Source organism: Toxorhynchites rutilus, chromosome 1, assembly GCF_029784135.1.
Source record: "Toxorhynchites rutilus septentrionalis strain SRP chromosome 1, ASM2978413v1, whole genome shotgun sequence".
Classification (NCBI taxonomy): Eukaryota; Metazoa; Arthropoda; class Insecta; order Diptera; family Culicidae; genus Toxorhynchites; species Toxorhynchites rutilus.
The window spans coordinates 128,248,910-128,266,554 of NC_073744.1; the positions used below are offsets into that span (position 1 = coordinate 128,248,910).

General features: G+C 40.7%; 1 protein-coding gene across 3 annotated transcripts in view; it reads right to left on the reverse strand.

Annotated features, from left to right (window-relative positions):
• Nucleotides 1-435: 435 nt before the first annotated feature.
• The window catches only part of LOC129762200 (gastrula zinc finger protein XlCGF26.1-like), a 56,637-nt gene continuing 39,427 nt past the window's right edge, over nt 436-17,645 (reverse strand). The window contains exons 12-15 of one of the 3 annotated variants that reach the window (XM_055760276.1): nt 2,082-2,165; nt 1,942-2,025; nt 1,802-1,885; nt 436-1,746 (exon numbers count right to left, since the gene is read on the reverse strand). In XM_055760276.1, the coding sequence (XP_055616251.1) occupies nt 1,658-1,746; nt 1,802-1,885; nt 1,942-2,025; nt 2,082-2,165 (341 nt within the window). In that variant the 3' untranslated portion in view covers nt 436-1,657. The remainder of the gene's footprint in view (nt 1,747-1,801; nt 1,886-1,941; nt 2,026-2,081; nt 2,166-17,645) is intronic. The other 2 variants (XM_055760259.1, XM_055760250.1) reach the window with 2 other exon arrangements.

Consider the following 17,645-nt stretch of genomic DNA (forward strand, 5'->3'; position numbering starts at 1 on the left):
TGTTAAATTTTACCAATCGCATCGATAGTTCTCATAGGTTCTCGACTCTGTTCCCTCACTCGAAGTGTAGTATAGTAAATGAATACAATTTTTCATCCATCGTGAAGAATCGCATCGTCTCTTTCGTCTGCAATGATGTCAGGGCAAAAGTACTTATGAAATCATAAAAAAACGTTAACATGCACAAGTTATTCTTACCAAACAAAACACCAACAGAATGCGAAAGATACTGAAGTACTGTCGTCGGCCACTAAGCGATACTATGCTCACGACATCACTGCGGTGCGACCTATTTTACGAACGTAACCACTGTGGTTACGTCGGACGGCTGACTGATGAGTGACTCAAAAAATAGGTCTAACGTCGTGTGTATTGGTATGAACTATATATGAAAACTTTTTATGTATACTTGATGTTATTTATTTACAATGATTGAACATACTATTAAGAGATTATATCTAATTCACAACTTTTCGCCAATAAACACGATCCAGCGCTGCAGTTCTCCAACTCCCAGCTGCGCCGATTCTTGCCAAGTCCTGCTAAACCTGATCCAACCACCTTGCTCGCTGGGCTCCTCTCCTTCTTGTTCCTACCGGATTCGATGCGAACACCATCTTTGCAGGGCTGCTGTCCGGCAATCTTGCAACATGCCCTGCCCATTGCACTCCAGCCTTGGCGACTTTCTGGGTGCTGGGTTCGCCGTAGAGTTGTGCCAGTTCATTCTCCTTCTCCGTACTCCGTTTTCCTGTACACCACCGTATATTGTTCTGAGCACTCAGCGTTCGAAAACACCATGCGCTTGTGAGTCATCTTCAAGCATCGTCCATGCTTCGTGCCATGTAACGTGAGGCACTTTGGTTTTGATGGTTGTGTTAGGGAACACATGTCGGTGGGAGCAAAACTTCCCCCAATTTGCATGTATTTGCAGATCCCCAGATACCTTGGTTTCGATGGCTCTGTTAGGGAACACATGTTGGTGGGAGCAAAAGTTTCCCAACTTGCATGTATTTGCAATGCCAATTTTCCCAGATACCTTGGTTTTGATGCTTGTGTTAGGGAACACATGTCAGCAGGAACAAAAGTTTGCTCAACTTGCAAAACGGTTCAGTTAGGGCGTTTGACAGCGCTTGACATTTTACAGTTATTCAATTGTCATCTCAGGAAAAATAACATTTTATTAATTGTGATAGATGCGTAGAAATATTTCCTATCAATTGATGCAAACACCTTTCCGATCTCCGATAAGAAATGTTCGAATTATAAGTATTCGAAATCTTTCATTTTCTCTCGCATGTTGTGTTTAGGTTTTATCCCCTTTATATTTCGGTTAGACGTAGTCCCACGTCAAAAGTCCATTGTCGATCCACAGGGAGAGCTCAGTATGGGTTCCAAGGGATCAAGGGTGGATCTCAACATGTTAATGATAGACCTAAATCCTAAGTAATTGTTTATTTTTTGGTGAATACTCGAAATTTTTTGTCTTATGAGCTTGCTAATCATTGAGCATTTGTCAGCAGCTTCCATTGACAAAGGAAACCTTTAGCATTCAGTTACCCCTTCTTGAGATCATCAGTAATGTATTCCCCGAACAACCTGTATCTTTTTCAAACTGGTTTGCGTGATATGGTGAACGAAATGGTTAGAAGTATCGTTCCTACTTGGTGTGTGACAGAATGTGCCGTCGGAGCGAAGCATTAGTCTTGAACTCTTTCGGACAATGTGGACAAGAACAGAGACGTTCAGCTGCAAAAAAAGACTTGGATGAATGGTTCATTGCTGTAAAACATTCTTTACCAACCCGTATGAGTTTGAATGTGCTCTCGGAGTGATGTAGTATACCTGAATGCTTTCGGACAATGTGGGCAAGAATAGGGCCGTTCATCTGCAAACAAAATGATCTGTTGAATGGTTCATTATAGTAAAACATTCTTCACCAACCCGTATGAGTTCGAATGTGGACTCGGAGCGTTTTACTATCCTTAAGTGCTTTGGGACAATGTGGACAAGAGTAGGGACGTTCATCTGCAACGGAAGGACTTTGCTGGATAGTTTACTATAGTAAGACATTTTCTACAAACCGGTATGAATCCGAAGGTGCTGTTTGAACGTTGTATATTGGCTAAACGTCTTTGAACAATTTGGACAAGAATGGGGACGTTCACCTGCGAAGATAAGAAATATGGTTTGTTAATACAAACTAAAGTTGTCATGAAGGATATTTAACACGCTTCCCATTAAATCCGAATCAGGGGCATTTGCATAATATCAGTCTCCCCTTTCCAAAGGCATTTATTGTATAAAAAGAAAATAGCCAAATAGCCAGAAATTCGACTAGAAAACAGTCACATATCTTAAAACATTCGAAAACAAACAATTGTTTTTGTATTTCCTTATTTTGTAACTGTCCAGTCCCAGTCCGAGTCCCAGTGAACAACATTTTTCTCGACGTCAGTCCCTAGGGAACGACACGGGACTCAACTAGTACAGAAAGATTCATTTTAATGTGTATGCGGATTAATTTTACGAAAACATTAGGTTGGGGATAAAGAAATCCATTTTCTAAAATGTCGATAAAATCACAGAAATAATCGAAGTTGACCGGCATGATAATAGACGTAGCATCGCCCAGTAGCCAAATATCGACCATAAAACAGCTTTAAGGTGAAGGTGGGAGGAAGGCAAAAATGGCTGCCACAATGGCGCTCATTTCTTTCATCTCCCTACCTCACCCCACGCCCGAAAATCAATAATTAAAAAAAAAAAGAAAATGATCGTTTTCGCACACTTCCCATCAAGTAATATCCACCAAACTCTAATCGATTACTCCCAAGATATCAAATTCTCATCTGTCGTCGCACTGTATAGTAAAAAACGTCTGAAAACTCGAGCTACTGCTCTGAAAGATAAATTTTCATTTTTCAATTTTCCGCAATGGTTTTGTTTGTATCGGTGAAAGCATCGTTATTTTTTCGACACTGATGTCAGATAACATCATCGAAACAGATATAAATACCACTCAATCAAATGTTATTACTGAGTCATAGCGTTTCTTGTCATGAAAATCAATAAAATAAAATTGTGTTGATGTCAATACAAATTATCATTTTTAAGTGTAATGGGTCTATAATGTAAGTTTTAACAACTTTAACATTGGTAAAGAAAATTGTATTGCAGAGCTCGGAACACTGCCTCGGCTGCCTATGCTTTCAAAAATAGTAAACGGAAAAGTATTACATTCAATCAAAATGCCTCGGCCAGTGGAGAGAAGGGTTAGGGCTCTCCAACGTAAATATGTGGAAATAATACGTATAATCAGCGTATAATCGCGAATAATCAGAATTTTACTTCATATGCAAATACATCTTCTATATATATTTATATTTGCAATTGTTCATACATTTAACTTCAGTATTGAATTTTTATTTTTTCTTCAAATGCATTCTAAGACTCGTGTCAGTGAAGCGCCACACAATCTGATAAGTGAATTGATCTATTTACGTACGAAGATCAAAACAAACGAAACAAATTGCTCTTCTCTCACAAACACTATTACCCCATTTTTACACGTGGTTTTACCTATACTACTACAATGGCTACCTTTCACCTTCACCTTAAGGTGAAACCACGTGTAAAAATAGGGTAATAGTGTTTGTGAGAGGAGAGAAAAGCACACGTAAATTCATTTATCGGACTGTGTGGCGCTTCACTGACACGGGTCTTAGAATACATTTGAATTTGACACTCCACCCCTCTCAAAGGGGGTCTGCCATACAAACACAAATTACATACACAAATTTCTGCATTACTCGAGAATTAATCAAGCAAATGAAACGAAATTTGGCATGTGTGTATTTGTATGGCCACTCCCCTCTCTAAGGGAGAGCTGCCATACAAATGAAACTCAAATTTTCTTCCAAACCTTCTACTCCCTGCTGTTCTTCTCATAGCCGTAGCTTCAAAACCAGGGATTTTAACATTACTTTGCATTCCAGATGTGTACAACAGTTCTTACGTTAACACAATATCAAAAGACAGATAGGTAATGTCGTGGACATAAACGGAAAGACGTGAGATTACTCCTTCTCACTTCCTTATGATAATTCTTCTTCTTGGATTGTTATATTGAGTTATATTGAGGCTTTGTACTTGAATTTTTCATTTGATGATGGACACCATCGCCGCCGCCAAAGACTGGTTGCTAGTCTGCCGTTCTACGCATAGTTGTCCCATGTTCCAAAATCAGCAACTGAGAAAAACGCATTCAAAGTTTTCTAGCATATTTGTCTACCAGAGGCTTCAAGCATTTCGGTTTAGCAATACACTGGGTTTTATATAAGCAGAGAACTCTTGTTTAGTGAAATGTGAAAAGATCCCCTCATTTGGATCAATCAATTTTGGTTAGATGTTTGAATATTCATGGTGGGACTGTTATGCCTAGAGTATCAACATGGGACCATTGTACTTGATGTTGTTTTTGGAAATACTGGGATCAAACAATAAGTTTTTTTTTGTGTTTTTCCGAAAGATTATGCATAAAACATCAATTTATGAAGAAGGGAGTGATCTGCAATACGTTGCAGAATATAAATCTCGTTGTTATTAGGTATTCGCAAGCAGGGTGTACATGTGTTCTGTTAAACTTGTTTTATTTGTTTGATAATTAGTTCGTTCTTCCAAACCAGAAATGAGCACATTAGCCCTGCTGAAAGCGTGACATAAAATTCTTGTACTTGAACCGATTTATTTGATATGGATTTACAAAAATATATGGTGAAACAGTTATGAATAGAATATCAACATGGGACAATTGAGCTTGATGTTGTTTTTTAAAAGCTGGGAACAAACTATAACTTTTTTATGTATTTCCGGAAGACTATGCATCAAAACACTGTTTAATGAAGAAAAGTATAATTTTCAAAAAGTAACATGGGACAACTATGCGTAGAACGGCAGATTAGCTGGGAAACGGCTGGGAAAACCCATTTTTGTTGTTTTTTGCCTACAAGCGAAACCGCAAATTTCTAATGAAATAATATGTCCAGTTGAAGGATATTATCGGCAGAAAGAGGGCCTATCAGATTTTGCGGAATAAAACTTTTTTTTTCCATTTGGAAAACGCTTGCGTTCGCATAGCTAGACGTAATCACCAGGTTGCTCTGTCGGTAGCGTTAGTATTTACATTTCCGATAATAGTCAAAACGTCTCCGTCTGTAGTTGCAATTGTTATCGGATAAAATTAAATAGGTTTGGAAGAAATTTAGTGAAATGTCTGGAAAAGGTGCTCTTGATTTGTTGCGAGTCTATGATAGTACTTTTTCCTGAATACTCTGGGATATGATAAGAATAGTAGGTTCATGTTTTTCAATTAATTTAATTTGTAAAAGCAATTTCTAATGATTTACCGATATCAGTAGTATGTGGAGTATGTGGAATAATTCGATGTCGAATTCAAGGAACTAGCATCAGCTAAGAACCAACATTATTTTCATTTTACTACTAATCTGATTTAGGTAATTATCACATTAAGAAACACAATTGCTTCTCTTCGTTCATCGCAGTGCAGTGTACAGAAAAAAGTAATTATATGAGCAGCATTTCAATGGTTTCTTATATTCATCTATTAGGAAACACCAAGTAATAAGACACTGTTATGAAACGCATGTTTGGACTCTATAAAGAACGTGATTCAAATGTAGATTTGGCTTATAGCTAGGCTGACCAAATAGTTCAGGAATAAAAACGGGATACGTAAACCCAAAAGAGTAAAAAAAAAATTTATGAGAAATTTCAATGAGTGAATAAAAACCGAGAACAAAATCAATCAATCAAACATTCTTAGATTTACCTGCTTCGATGTCTACAAAGAAAAAAATTAGATGCTGAAGAGATTTGCGAAGAAGTTTGTGATTTTCGGAAATTTTATCTGAAAATTTTTCACATTCTAGATCAGTTTATTGTTTGACAATTATCATAGCGTTTATGTCGTCCATATATTGATTATCGTAGAAAAATCATTTAACTTTGTTGCCTCATTCATTATAATTACTGTAATCTAAATGAACAGGATTTTTTTTACTAGTGCCACTTTGATTCTCTGACAATTTCGGAATGAATTTTAATATAATACTGTTATGTTTCTCCTATGCTAGCCTTCTATTTTTCAATGTATCCCAATGCAGTATAAATATTTTCCACACCAAATCAGAAAACATGTCACGTTTTTATGAAATATTTTTAACGTTGATAACTATTTCTGCTGCCAACGAAAGTTGATGATTTGCATACCAATCGAATAGGAAATTCTTTGAGAATTGTTTGATATGTTAAACATTACGCATCCTATACCATAAATTGTTTGAATTAACAATAATTGGAAGCATGCTCATTTTCCCATGCATTTGTTGTGTTTTCTATCCTAGTAATGAGTGGGGTCGTGAGGTATAATTTTGTTATACCACTGCGAATAAGGCGTGCGTAAATAGGTCGCTCGAAATTAAAATGCAGCACCCGTTCGTAAAGACACCGTGGACTAGACCCGCCCGTTTATAACTTATAGGGTATAAATAAACTATTCACGCTTTCTATTACTCAGTCTCGCTCCAATTAGCAAGCAGTTTGTAGTCTCTTCTAATGCTGATGTTACACACAACGGTTTTACTTCATACAAAGTTCAAGGGCAAAATCACTTCAGAGGATCGAAAAAAATCTTTTTTGAAAACAATTGCTCAGTGATGCGACAGAGAACTTTTTTCGCCATTTCAACATTGCATGCACTGAATCGAACTCAGTTGCTGAAACGGTTAAAAATCTATATACTGTAACCTTCGGAGAGTGGAAATACGAGGGCGATCCGATATGTACTTAGCCTCATCGCCCGATGGTGTCAGTATCGCAAAAGAGATTACTTATCGTGTAGTACATTCTCGTAAACGACTACTGTCAAAATTTCGGCCGAATCGGACTAGTAATTTTGTTTTGACCGTGTGTGGAAGCGGGCGTGTCAGTGGATTTTAGAAAAATGGAAAAAATGGAAATTCCACCGTTGCCAAATTGGTCGAATTGCACTACGAACTGCTGCCCCAGCCACCGTATTCTCAAGATATGGCTCCGTGCGATTTTTTTTTCTGTTTCCAAACTTGAAAAAGTCACTCGCCGGGCAGAAATTTAAGTTGAATGAGGAGGTATCGCCCCCACGCAGGCCTACTTTGCCGACCTCGAAAACGTATTTTTCAGATGGTTTAAAGGTTTTGGAGCATTGGTGGGTCAAGTGTATCGAGTTAAAAGGAGACTATGGGCCCTATTATAGAAATCGAGGCGATAAGAATTTTGTTCGTTAGCTCTATTTTACTATTATAGAAATCGAGCAATTCGATAGCACCGAGCGAGTGATAACTATCGATGCAAGTGTCAGAACTTTTCGAGTTGTTTGGTTCACTTGTTGCATATCTTCAGAGAATTGTTTTGTTTTGGCTTGCATCCCTTTGGGAAACATTTCGGAAACGCTTCAATATATGCAATTTGCAACACATGTTCGTTTGTTTTGATCAGCATTTGTTTTACGGTGCTGCCAGAATAGTCTATACAAGGTAAGTGTTCAATCCAGCTTTATTTATATTAATCATGTTATAACTTACAATGCAGAATTTACTTCCAACGTATATTTCAGTGGCTGAAAATCAGTGGTGGAAGAAAAAAAACCAAAACACCACCAGTTTGAACGGCTCCTTGAAACAATGGAAGCGAATGTAGACATTGCTCGAGGTTTTTGTGGAGGCAGTTCTAATATAATCCCGGTGTGGGAAAAGTAGGAGGAATTCAGAGAGGAGCTTAATGCACTGAGACCACCAATGCATCTAGGTTCAGAATGGCAGAAAGTAAGTATTTCTTTTACGATACACATAACTTTCATAAGTTAATTTTATCATACTCTTTGAATTTCTTTCAACCGAATTTCCTACCTAAAAATTGCTTACTTCTACTAGCATACATCAGCACGTTATTTTTGGCAGCAATTTTCTTTTTTATTGCTATACTATGCCAAACTATACCACTTTCACTACAATAGATCAAACTAATGATCGGAGTGGTATAATGCTCTATTGACTTGGATGGCACTAACGTTCCAGTGGAACTTTTGCTTTCTCAACGTAGCATTACTTGTGTCATTATTAGTAATACTTCATTCCACGTCGACAGCTTCGAGAAGTCGCACGCGCTTTGTGTACGTCCCGTTAGTGTGATCGGATACCGTTAGTGAAGCTATTTTTTCCCGCATTGGTGCTTATTAGTGTCGCGCGTGAACTGGATACAGTGTTCGCGATAGCAGAAAGGAAAGGTTCACTTCAGCCAAAGTTGGCAAAGCGTCTGGCTTTTGGTTTTCACCATATCATCGCCATTACTATCGGCATCAGACATCGGTGATCAATCCCACACAGTGTGTAAGCGTGAAGAAGCACTTTTTGGTGGTGGTAGTGTTCGATTGCCATCTCACTTGCGCGGAGCGCCCAGCACGCAATCAACCGAGCGTCAAGTTCAGCTGCACCGGTGGGTGCGTTTAGGCATTTAAGAGTAAATAATTTTTAAGATTTGATAGTTTTAAGATTAAGAAAAATATTGTATTTTTTAACTGCCGCATAATCATGGCAGAAGGGGAAAGAGAGTTTCCTAATATGGAAACCTCTGACTCCGAAAGTAATACCGCTTTAGTTGTGCAAACGGCGGCAGGAAAATCGCTAAAGCGAAATACCACTTCGGAAGAAGAGTCATCCCACCTCAAAAAACCCCCCTCGAAAAAACTCGCAACCCTCTCCTCTCAATCCCCTGAACCATCCACTTTAACTCAACCCCCGATCTCGCATCCCTCATCTGTGGCTTCCGATCCCCCTCAACCATCCACCTCCTCACCCCCCTCTATCGTCACCGTTTCCGCTCAACCATCGACCTCGTCTTCCTCCTCCGCTGTCTCCGCTCCCCGTGTCAAGATCTATCCGGAAGATGCATCTGGAAATGGCTCATGGGTTGTTTTCTTACGGCCCAAACCAAACGGGAAACCGCTCAATGTAATTCAGATCATGAAAGATCTGTCAAAAAATTATTCCTCCGTGGTTGAAATTTGTAAAGTTAGACCGAACAAACTACGTGTTGTCGTGGCTGATCGGAAGCAAGCTAACGAGATTGTTGTCGACAACCGGTTCATACTAGAATATCGCGCATATGTGCCCTGCCATATCGTAGAAATTTCGGGGGTGATAACAGAAACGGGTCTGACGAGTGAATTAATAAAACAGGGAGATGGCATATTTAAAAAGCTTCCTTTGACAAAAGTTAAAATTTTGGACTGTCATCAATTAGGAAAAGTGTCCCAGGAAGAGGGAAAAACAAAATTCACGCCGTCCGACTCGTTTCGAGTAACTTTTGCTGGTTCCGCCCTCCCTGACTACGTTATGGTGGACAAATTGAGGCTTCCAGTACGACTCTTCGTGCCAAAGCCCATGACTTGCAACAAATGCAAATCAGTTGGTCATACAGCAGATTATTGCGCCAACAAGGAGCGCTGTGCCACTTGCGGAGAGCAACATGTTGGGAAATCCTGCAGTGCGACTGAGCATAAGTGTCCATATTGCGGGGGATCCCCACATGAGCTCTCAGCTTGTGAAACTTATAAGAGTCGCTGGGATAAACAGAAGCGCTCTTTGAAGGAACGCTCAAAGCGCACTTTTGCGGACATTTTAAAGGGCGCTTCTCCACTGGCTCAAGAACAACAACCAATCAACACACATAATGTCTTCGCCACGTTGCCAGTTGACGAAATAGAAGCGGACACAGCTAACGGGAGCACACCATTTATTTTCCAAGGGAATCCCCGGCGCAAAAATGTGACCACTCCCAAAATTCAAGCACAAGTCCCTCCGGTGATAGCCCCTGTTAGCTTGCCTAAAAAATCGAGTGCAACGGATAAGCAAAATCAGGTTCCTCCTGGCTTCCGTGGGAATAGTTCACCTTCGAATGACCCAGCACTTGACGGGACATCAAAAACCCCAAATGTCCCTGTTTTTCCGTCCAGTTCAACTTCCCAATCGGGATTTATAAAGTTGACTGACATCCAAAAGGATCAAATCTTCATGTGTTTTAATGTTTCCGACTCCATCAGAACCATTGTCACCGCAATGCTTCCAGTATTAAAGACAATTTTGCAGCAATTGATGCAAACATGGCCCCTCCTTGCAATGATTATCTCTCTTGATGTCTAATTTAAATAGAGAGGTCGGAGATATCACTGTTCTACAGTGGAATTGTCGTAGTCTTATCCCTAAACTGGATACATTCAAATTTTTAATTCATAAGTTCAATTGTGATGTTTTTGCTCTGTCCGAAACATGGCTTTCTTCGCGAGATGATCTCTCTTTCTACGATTTTAATATTATACGCTTGGACCGTGATGACAGATACGGAGGGGTGCTATTGGGGATCAATAAGTGCCACTCATTTTTTCGAATTGACCTTCCACCTATTGGAGGGATCGAAGCTGTTGCTTGTCATGCAAACATCAGAGGCAAAGACCTCTGTATAGTCAGCTTGTATTGGCCTCCGAGAGCTGCGGTTAGCCGCAAGCAACTTGTTGACATGTGCTCACTCCTTCCTGAGCCACGATTAATCTTGGGAGACTTCAACTCTCACGGAACTGCCTGGGGGGAACAGTACGACGACAACCGTTCATCGTTGATATATGACCTTTGTAACAGCTTCAATATGACCGTTTTGAACACTGGGGAAACAACACGTGTACCTAAACCTCCTGCTAAACCAAGTGTTCTTGACCTCTCGCTTTGCTCGAATTCACTATCGTTAGATTGCAAGTGGAATGTAATTCAGGATCCCAACGGTAGTGATCACATGCCTATCAAAATTTCCATCACCAATGGGTCAAATTCTTCTGAATCTATAAACATGGCATATGACCTCACAAGACACATTGACTGGAATAAATATTCGGACGCGGTTGCTCTAGCCATCAATGCCATAGATGGTTTACCTCCATTAGAGGAGTATAACTTCCTTTCTCGTTTGATTCATGATAGCGCAGTTCGCGCTCAAACGAAACCCATCTCAGGTTCCACCGTTCGCCGGAGGCCTCCCAATCTATGGTGGGATAGCCAGTGTTCCAAGCTTTATCAGGATAAATCGAATGCATTTAAAGCTTTTCGGAAACGTGGAACCCCTGAAAATTTTCAAACGTATTTAGACCTTGAGAATCAGTTCAAAAATTTGATCAAAGGGAAAAAACGTGCTTATTGGCGAAATTTCGTGGGAGGTTTGTCACGAGAAACGTCAATGAAAAAATTATGGAAAGTGGCTCGAAACATGAGAAATCGTTCTTCAACGAATGAAAGCGAAGAATATTCACATCGGTGGATTTTTAATTTTGCACGGAAGGTTTGTCCTGATTCCGCTCCTGTGCAAAAAATATTTCGAGATATACCACAAAATAGGTGCGATCTTGATTCCGAGTTTTCGATGGTAGAATTCTCTCTTGCTCTCCTTTCTTGTAACAATTCTGCCCCAGGATCGGATCGAATTAAGTTCAACTTGCTGAAAAACCTCCCTGATGTTGCGAAACATCGCTTGTTGAATTTATTCAATCGGTTTCTGGAGCATAATATTGTTCCAGATGACTGGAGACAAGTACGAGTTATAGCTATTCAGAAACCCGGAAAACCTGCGTCCGACTTCAATTCGTACCGCCCAATAGCAATGCTGTCTTGTATACGGAAATTGTTGGAGAAAATGATCTTGTTTCGCCTTGATCGATGGGTTGAAACGAATGGCCTACTCTCAGATACACAATATGGGTTCCGCAGGGGCAAGGGGACGAATGATTGTCTTGCGTTGCTTTCTTCAGAAATTCAAATGGCTTACGCCGAAAAAAAACAAATGGCTTCAGTATTCTTGGACATAAAGGGGCCCTTTGATTCTGTTTCAAAAGAGGTTTTGTCAGACAAATTACACTCTCGGGGTCTGCCGCCTCTATTGAATAATATGTTATATAACTTGCTTTGTGAGAAACATTTGAACTTTTCTCACGGAGATTCGGCAGTAAGTCGGGTCTCTTACATGGGCCTCCCCCAGGGCTCATGTTTAAGCCCCCTTTTGTACAACTTCTATGTAAGCAACATCGACAATTGCCTTACACAAAATTGCAGCCTTAGACAACTTGCAGATGATGGAGTGGTGTCTGTCGTAGGATCAAACGAATCCGACCTGCAAGGACCCTTACAAGATACTTTGAACAATTTTTCAACCTGGGCCATTGGGCTAGGGATCGAATTCTCCACGGAGAAAACAGAGATGGTGGTTTTTTCTAGGAAGCATAGACCAGCAAAACCAAAGCTTCAACTTTTGGGTAAACCGATCACTCATGCTATGTCATTCAAGTATCTTGGGGTCTGGTTCGACTCCAAATGTACTTGGGGGGCCCATATTAGGTATCTGAGTAAAAAATGTCAACAAAGAATAAACTTTCTCCGTACAATTACCGGCACCTGGTGGGGAGCACATCCCGAAGATCTTATTATGTTGTATCGAACAACTATTCTCTCAGTGATGGAGTATGGCAGTTTCTGTTTTCAATCAGCTGCCAAAACACACCTCATTAAACTCGAGCGAATTCAGTATCTTTGTCTCCGTATTGCGTTGGGATGTATGCCCTCAACGCATACCATGAGTCTCGAGGTTTTGGCAGGCGTACTCCCACTAAAAGATCGCTTCAAATTATTATCTCTTCGGTTCTTCATCCGGTGTAAGGTTATGAACCCATTGGTGATCGGAAATTTTGAGCAGCTGATCGGGCTAAATTTTCATTCTGGATTCATGAGTTCATATCATGAATTCATCTCCATGCAGGTTGATCCTTCTTCGTATATTCCCAACCGTGTTTGTTTTCCTGACTACATCAATTCCTCTGTACATTTTGATCTGTTCATGAAGGAGAAAATCCATGGAATTCCAGATTATCATCGATCGGGGATCGTTCCTACGATCTTCAATGCAAAGTATGGGCGTGTCAATTGTGATAATATGTACTTTACTGATGGGTCCACTATAAACGAGTCCACAGGATTTGGAGTGTTCAACGTATTTTTTAGCACCTCCCACAGTCTTCAGAATCCTTGCTCAGTGTATATTGCTGAATTGGCAGCAATACACTGGGCGCTGGACAGCGTCGCCTCACGACCTGTTGAACACTATTATATTGTAACGGATAGTCTTAGCTCTGTCGAAGCTATCCGTTCAGTGAGGCCGGAAAAGCACTCGCCGTACTTCTTTGAGAGAATACGAGAAATTTTGAGTGCTTTATCCAGACGCTGTTATGTCATCACCTTTGTCTGGGTCCCTTCACATTGCTCAATTCCGGGTAATGAGAGGGCTGACTCATTAGCAAAGGTGGGTGCGATTGAAGGCGATATTTATCAGCGTCAAATCGCCTTCAATGAATTTTACTCTTTAGTCCGTAAAAATACAATCGCTAACTGGCAACACAAATGGAACGAAGATGAATTGGGCCGGTGGCTCCACTCAATTATCCCTAAGGTTAGCCTCAAACCATGGTTCAAAAGTCTGGACTTGAGTCGGGACTTTATTCGAACCTTCTCCCGACTCATGTCCAATCATTGTTCGTTAGACGCGCTACTTTTTCGTTTTAATCTTGCTGACAGCAATCTCTGCGTTTGTGGCCATGGTTACCACGACATCGAACACGTTGTTTGGTCGTGCGAGTTGTATCTTGTCGCCAGATCGAATTTAGAAAACTCCCTTCGGGCTCGAGGAAAGCAACCCAATGTGCCGGTGAGAGATGTGTTGGCTCGGCTAGATCTTGATTATATGTCCCAAATATATGTTTTCCTTAAAGCCATCGATCTTCGAGTGTGATGTTCTTACATCCTTTACCCCTCCTTTTCGTCCTTCGCGAACTATCGGTTCCCTTCCTACTAACATTAGAATAAGTTAAATTGTGAATACATATTAGATGTAAGGATAGTTTTAAGAATTGAGTGTGAAGTGTGAGTGTGAATGAGAATGTGAATGTAAATGCGAGTGTGAGTGTGAACATTGCTACAATATCCTTACATCCCATCCTTTTCCCAATCAAAGTGTGTCACCCTTCTAAACTCGAGTCGACCGCGAGTAATCGGTTTCCTATTTTATTAACCATAGAATTAAGGAAACATGTTAATATTTTATAGTAAAAATATATTTAAGAGCGTGGCTCCTTTAAACCTATGTAACTGAGCCTGTAAAAATAAACGGATTAATAAAAAAAAAAAAAAAAAATTAGTAATACTTATTTGAGATTTCTATGCCGAATAACACGCCTTAAATGTACTCTGGAGTGGCAAGCTCTAGAATACGCGTGACCACAGTGCAAGCCGGAAGCGGAATTCCATAGATTTTCTAAAAATTATATTTTTGTACAGCAAATTGTTCCACGCAGTCGTTTTTATTACACATGCATGTGTGCCTTACGCCTATTAAGCTTTATTCTTTGAGGGAATATCAATTTACTCCAAAACATAACCATATTAACACTTTTAGAAATACATTTTCATAGCAGATGCCTCAAAAACATATTTGGCATCCTTTTTATAGTGCTTCATGAAACATTTCAAACTTGTTTCAAAATATTTCATCACAACCGTTGACAGTCGAGCTTGCTAACGAATCGAGCAGTTTTCCTCGATTTCTATAATTCTAGATTTTACTCGGTGTGATAGTGATAGTGATTGTATCGAATTCTCGATTCGATTTCTATAATAGGGCCCTATGTTGAGAAATAAATCGCTACTTTTCCAAAGTTTTTGTTTTTTTGTAGGCTAAGTACTTATCGGGCTGCCCTCGTATAGAACATTGGGTTCCTATAGATTGGCAGCCTCCTTATACAGACAGTTCTACTTGTTCGCAACCCCACTCTTGTGGAAGCGATCCTCTTCATTTCTCGCGAAAAAAAAACATGTAGGGGGATTGTCTGAAACATTTCTTCATTTTCAGGAGTTTTTCAACAATACCTGTCGCAACATGCGGTTGCGACGCACCTGCTCCCAAACACCTTGAGAGAAATAAAACGTTCCCACTTTCGGCGCGCTACTGTGTTTCACCGAGAATCAAAAGAAAACACAACAATGATTCAATGATTCAAAAACAAATAGTCAGAAGTGAAAGAAAGTCCTAAATTGATTGTTATAAAAGCGTTAAGCCTAATTATTCTTAATTGTATATCCTATATTATTCTGCAAATCGAGAGAACGAAGATTCTTAAAAATAACCCCACCTCCAACGAACTAAACAAACGAGACACTAAACGTAAGTTCTCTAAATCTAAATCTAGCTGCAACACAGAAAAACTTATGATAGTGTAAAAAACCTTAAAATTAATATGTACAATTTAAAACTACTTCTATTCCTAAAACTACTATGTACAATAGAACCATTTTAATGTATTGATTTATACCTACGTTAGGGATTTTTTAACGTCGTCGTCATCGCCATCGCCATTGTATTGCGTATTGAAATAAACGTTTAAAAAACCGGAAAATTGTTTCTCTTCCGTTGCGGTTGCAACATTTTAAAAAATCCGTTTAGTTCGTGATCGGGGAAGCTTTATCGAGGTTGCAATAATGCCGAGAAATAATCGGGCAAAACCAGGTGTGAGTTGTGCGCTGTGCAAGGATCTCGACAACAGCCGGATGGTTAGTTGTGACGAATGCGGTAAATGGTTCCATTTCGTGTGCGTGGGTGTAACTGAGGGAATCGAAGAAGTTGATTGGAGCTGTTCAGAGTGTGAGGCGAAACGAGCAGACCAGATCCCATCGGTCATCACTACAGATCATGCACAGAGTGAAGCGGAGCCTAGGCCAGTGGATAACCAGGGGCAAGTTGAGCTACTCAGGGAATTCCAGAGGAGAATGGACCAAATGCAAAGTAGGTTCGAAGAACAGCAGCAGGCATACGAAAAGCTGCTTCGGGAAAAGGACCGCGAAATGCAGAATGCGATTAAGGATTTGCAGTCCCAGTTCCAGCGTCGTATGGAGAAAAGAGAACAGCAGATACGAGAGGAGTTGAGCGTTCCCGTAGTTGTTCATCCACCGAATGCAAATTCGACAACGTTGGGAACTGAGAATCGTCAGACAGATGACGTCAGCAAGGTGATCGAGCAGATGCAAAGACAACTCGCAGAGATGGCTAGAAAACAGGATTCAGAAACGGAGAGTCTTGAGGAGCGAGTGAGGGCGATGGAAATCAGCAGCAGCGAACCTGTCCCAGCGAGGAATGATGGTTTGAATGCGGATGCGGATCCATTCATTCCTAACGGCCTTCATCTATCTTCGACAGTGAATCCTTCTCATGAACTCAGCAGGAGTCAACTCGCTGCGCGACACACGGTGGCAAAGGAGTTACCTACATTCTCGGGCAACCCTGAAGAGTGGCCTTTATTCATCGCCACTTATGAGAGTACCACAAGGATATGCGGCTTTAGCGATGAAGAAAATTTGCTTCGACTCCAACGCAGTTTGAAAGGCAAAGCTCTTGAGACAGTTCGTAGTCGGTTGTTGTATCCAGCAGGACTTGATGGTGTCATCAATACGCTTTGTATGCTGTTTGGCCGTCCTGAAATCATCGTTCACTCGTTAGTTTGCAAGATTCGGGAAATGCCAGCGCCAAAGGCGGAGAAATTGGGAACTCTGATAGATTTCGGCGTAGCAGTCCAGAACATGTGCGCAACGATTGTGGCGTGTGGTTTGAACGAGCATCTATGCAACGTGGCACTCCTTCAAGAACTCGTTGAGAGACTGCCACCTACTGTGAAGCTCGACTGGGCAAAGCATCGTCAAACAATGTCAGCGGTCACACTATCGGATTTCAGTAGCTGGTTGGGCACGCTAGTGGAAGCAGCTTGCGTAGTAACGATTCCATCGACGATCAGTATGTACGTTGGTAGAACTGAGAAGCGTGTCCGAAAGGAGGAAGTTAATGTCCACATTCAGTCCGACTCAAATCATTTTCCAAACTCTACGATGTCCTCCAAAAGTACGTCGAAACCAGCCAGCAAGCAATGCGTTATTTGTCACGGAGAATGCAGCAGTGTAGGGTTGTGCCAAAGGTTTCAAGAATTGGATATCGGGGCGCGATGGGCAGTGCTGAAACAGAATAAATTGTGTCGGAAGTGTCTGTCGAAACATTTCGGAGCATGTGCAGTAAAGCAAGCCTGTGGTAGAAACGGATGTTCATACATGCATCACAGGTTGCTACACGACGATTCCAGATACCAGCGAATGGAGAATCCTCAGATATCGAGTCTACAGGCGGAAGCAATTACACCTACCGAGAATTGTAATTTTCACATTAACGATGTTAGCAAGATTCTCTTCCGATACGTGCCGGTGCTACTTCACGGACGAAGGAAGATTGTACGCACATTCGCCTTTTTGGACGACGGTTCGTCAGTGACGCTGATGGAACATAGTTTGCTGAAGGAGCTAGACATTCAAGGTGAATCATATCCCTTGTGTCTGGGCTGGACAGGGGATTATCAACGTCAGGAAATGAATTCTGTGAAGTTAGCGGTAGATATTTCCGGAGTGCACGACATG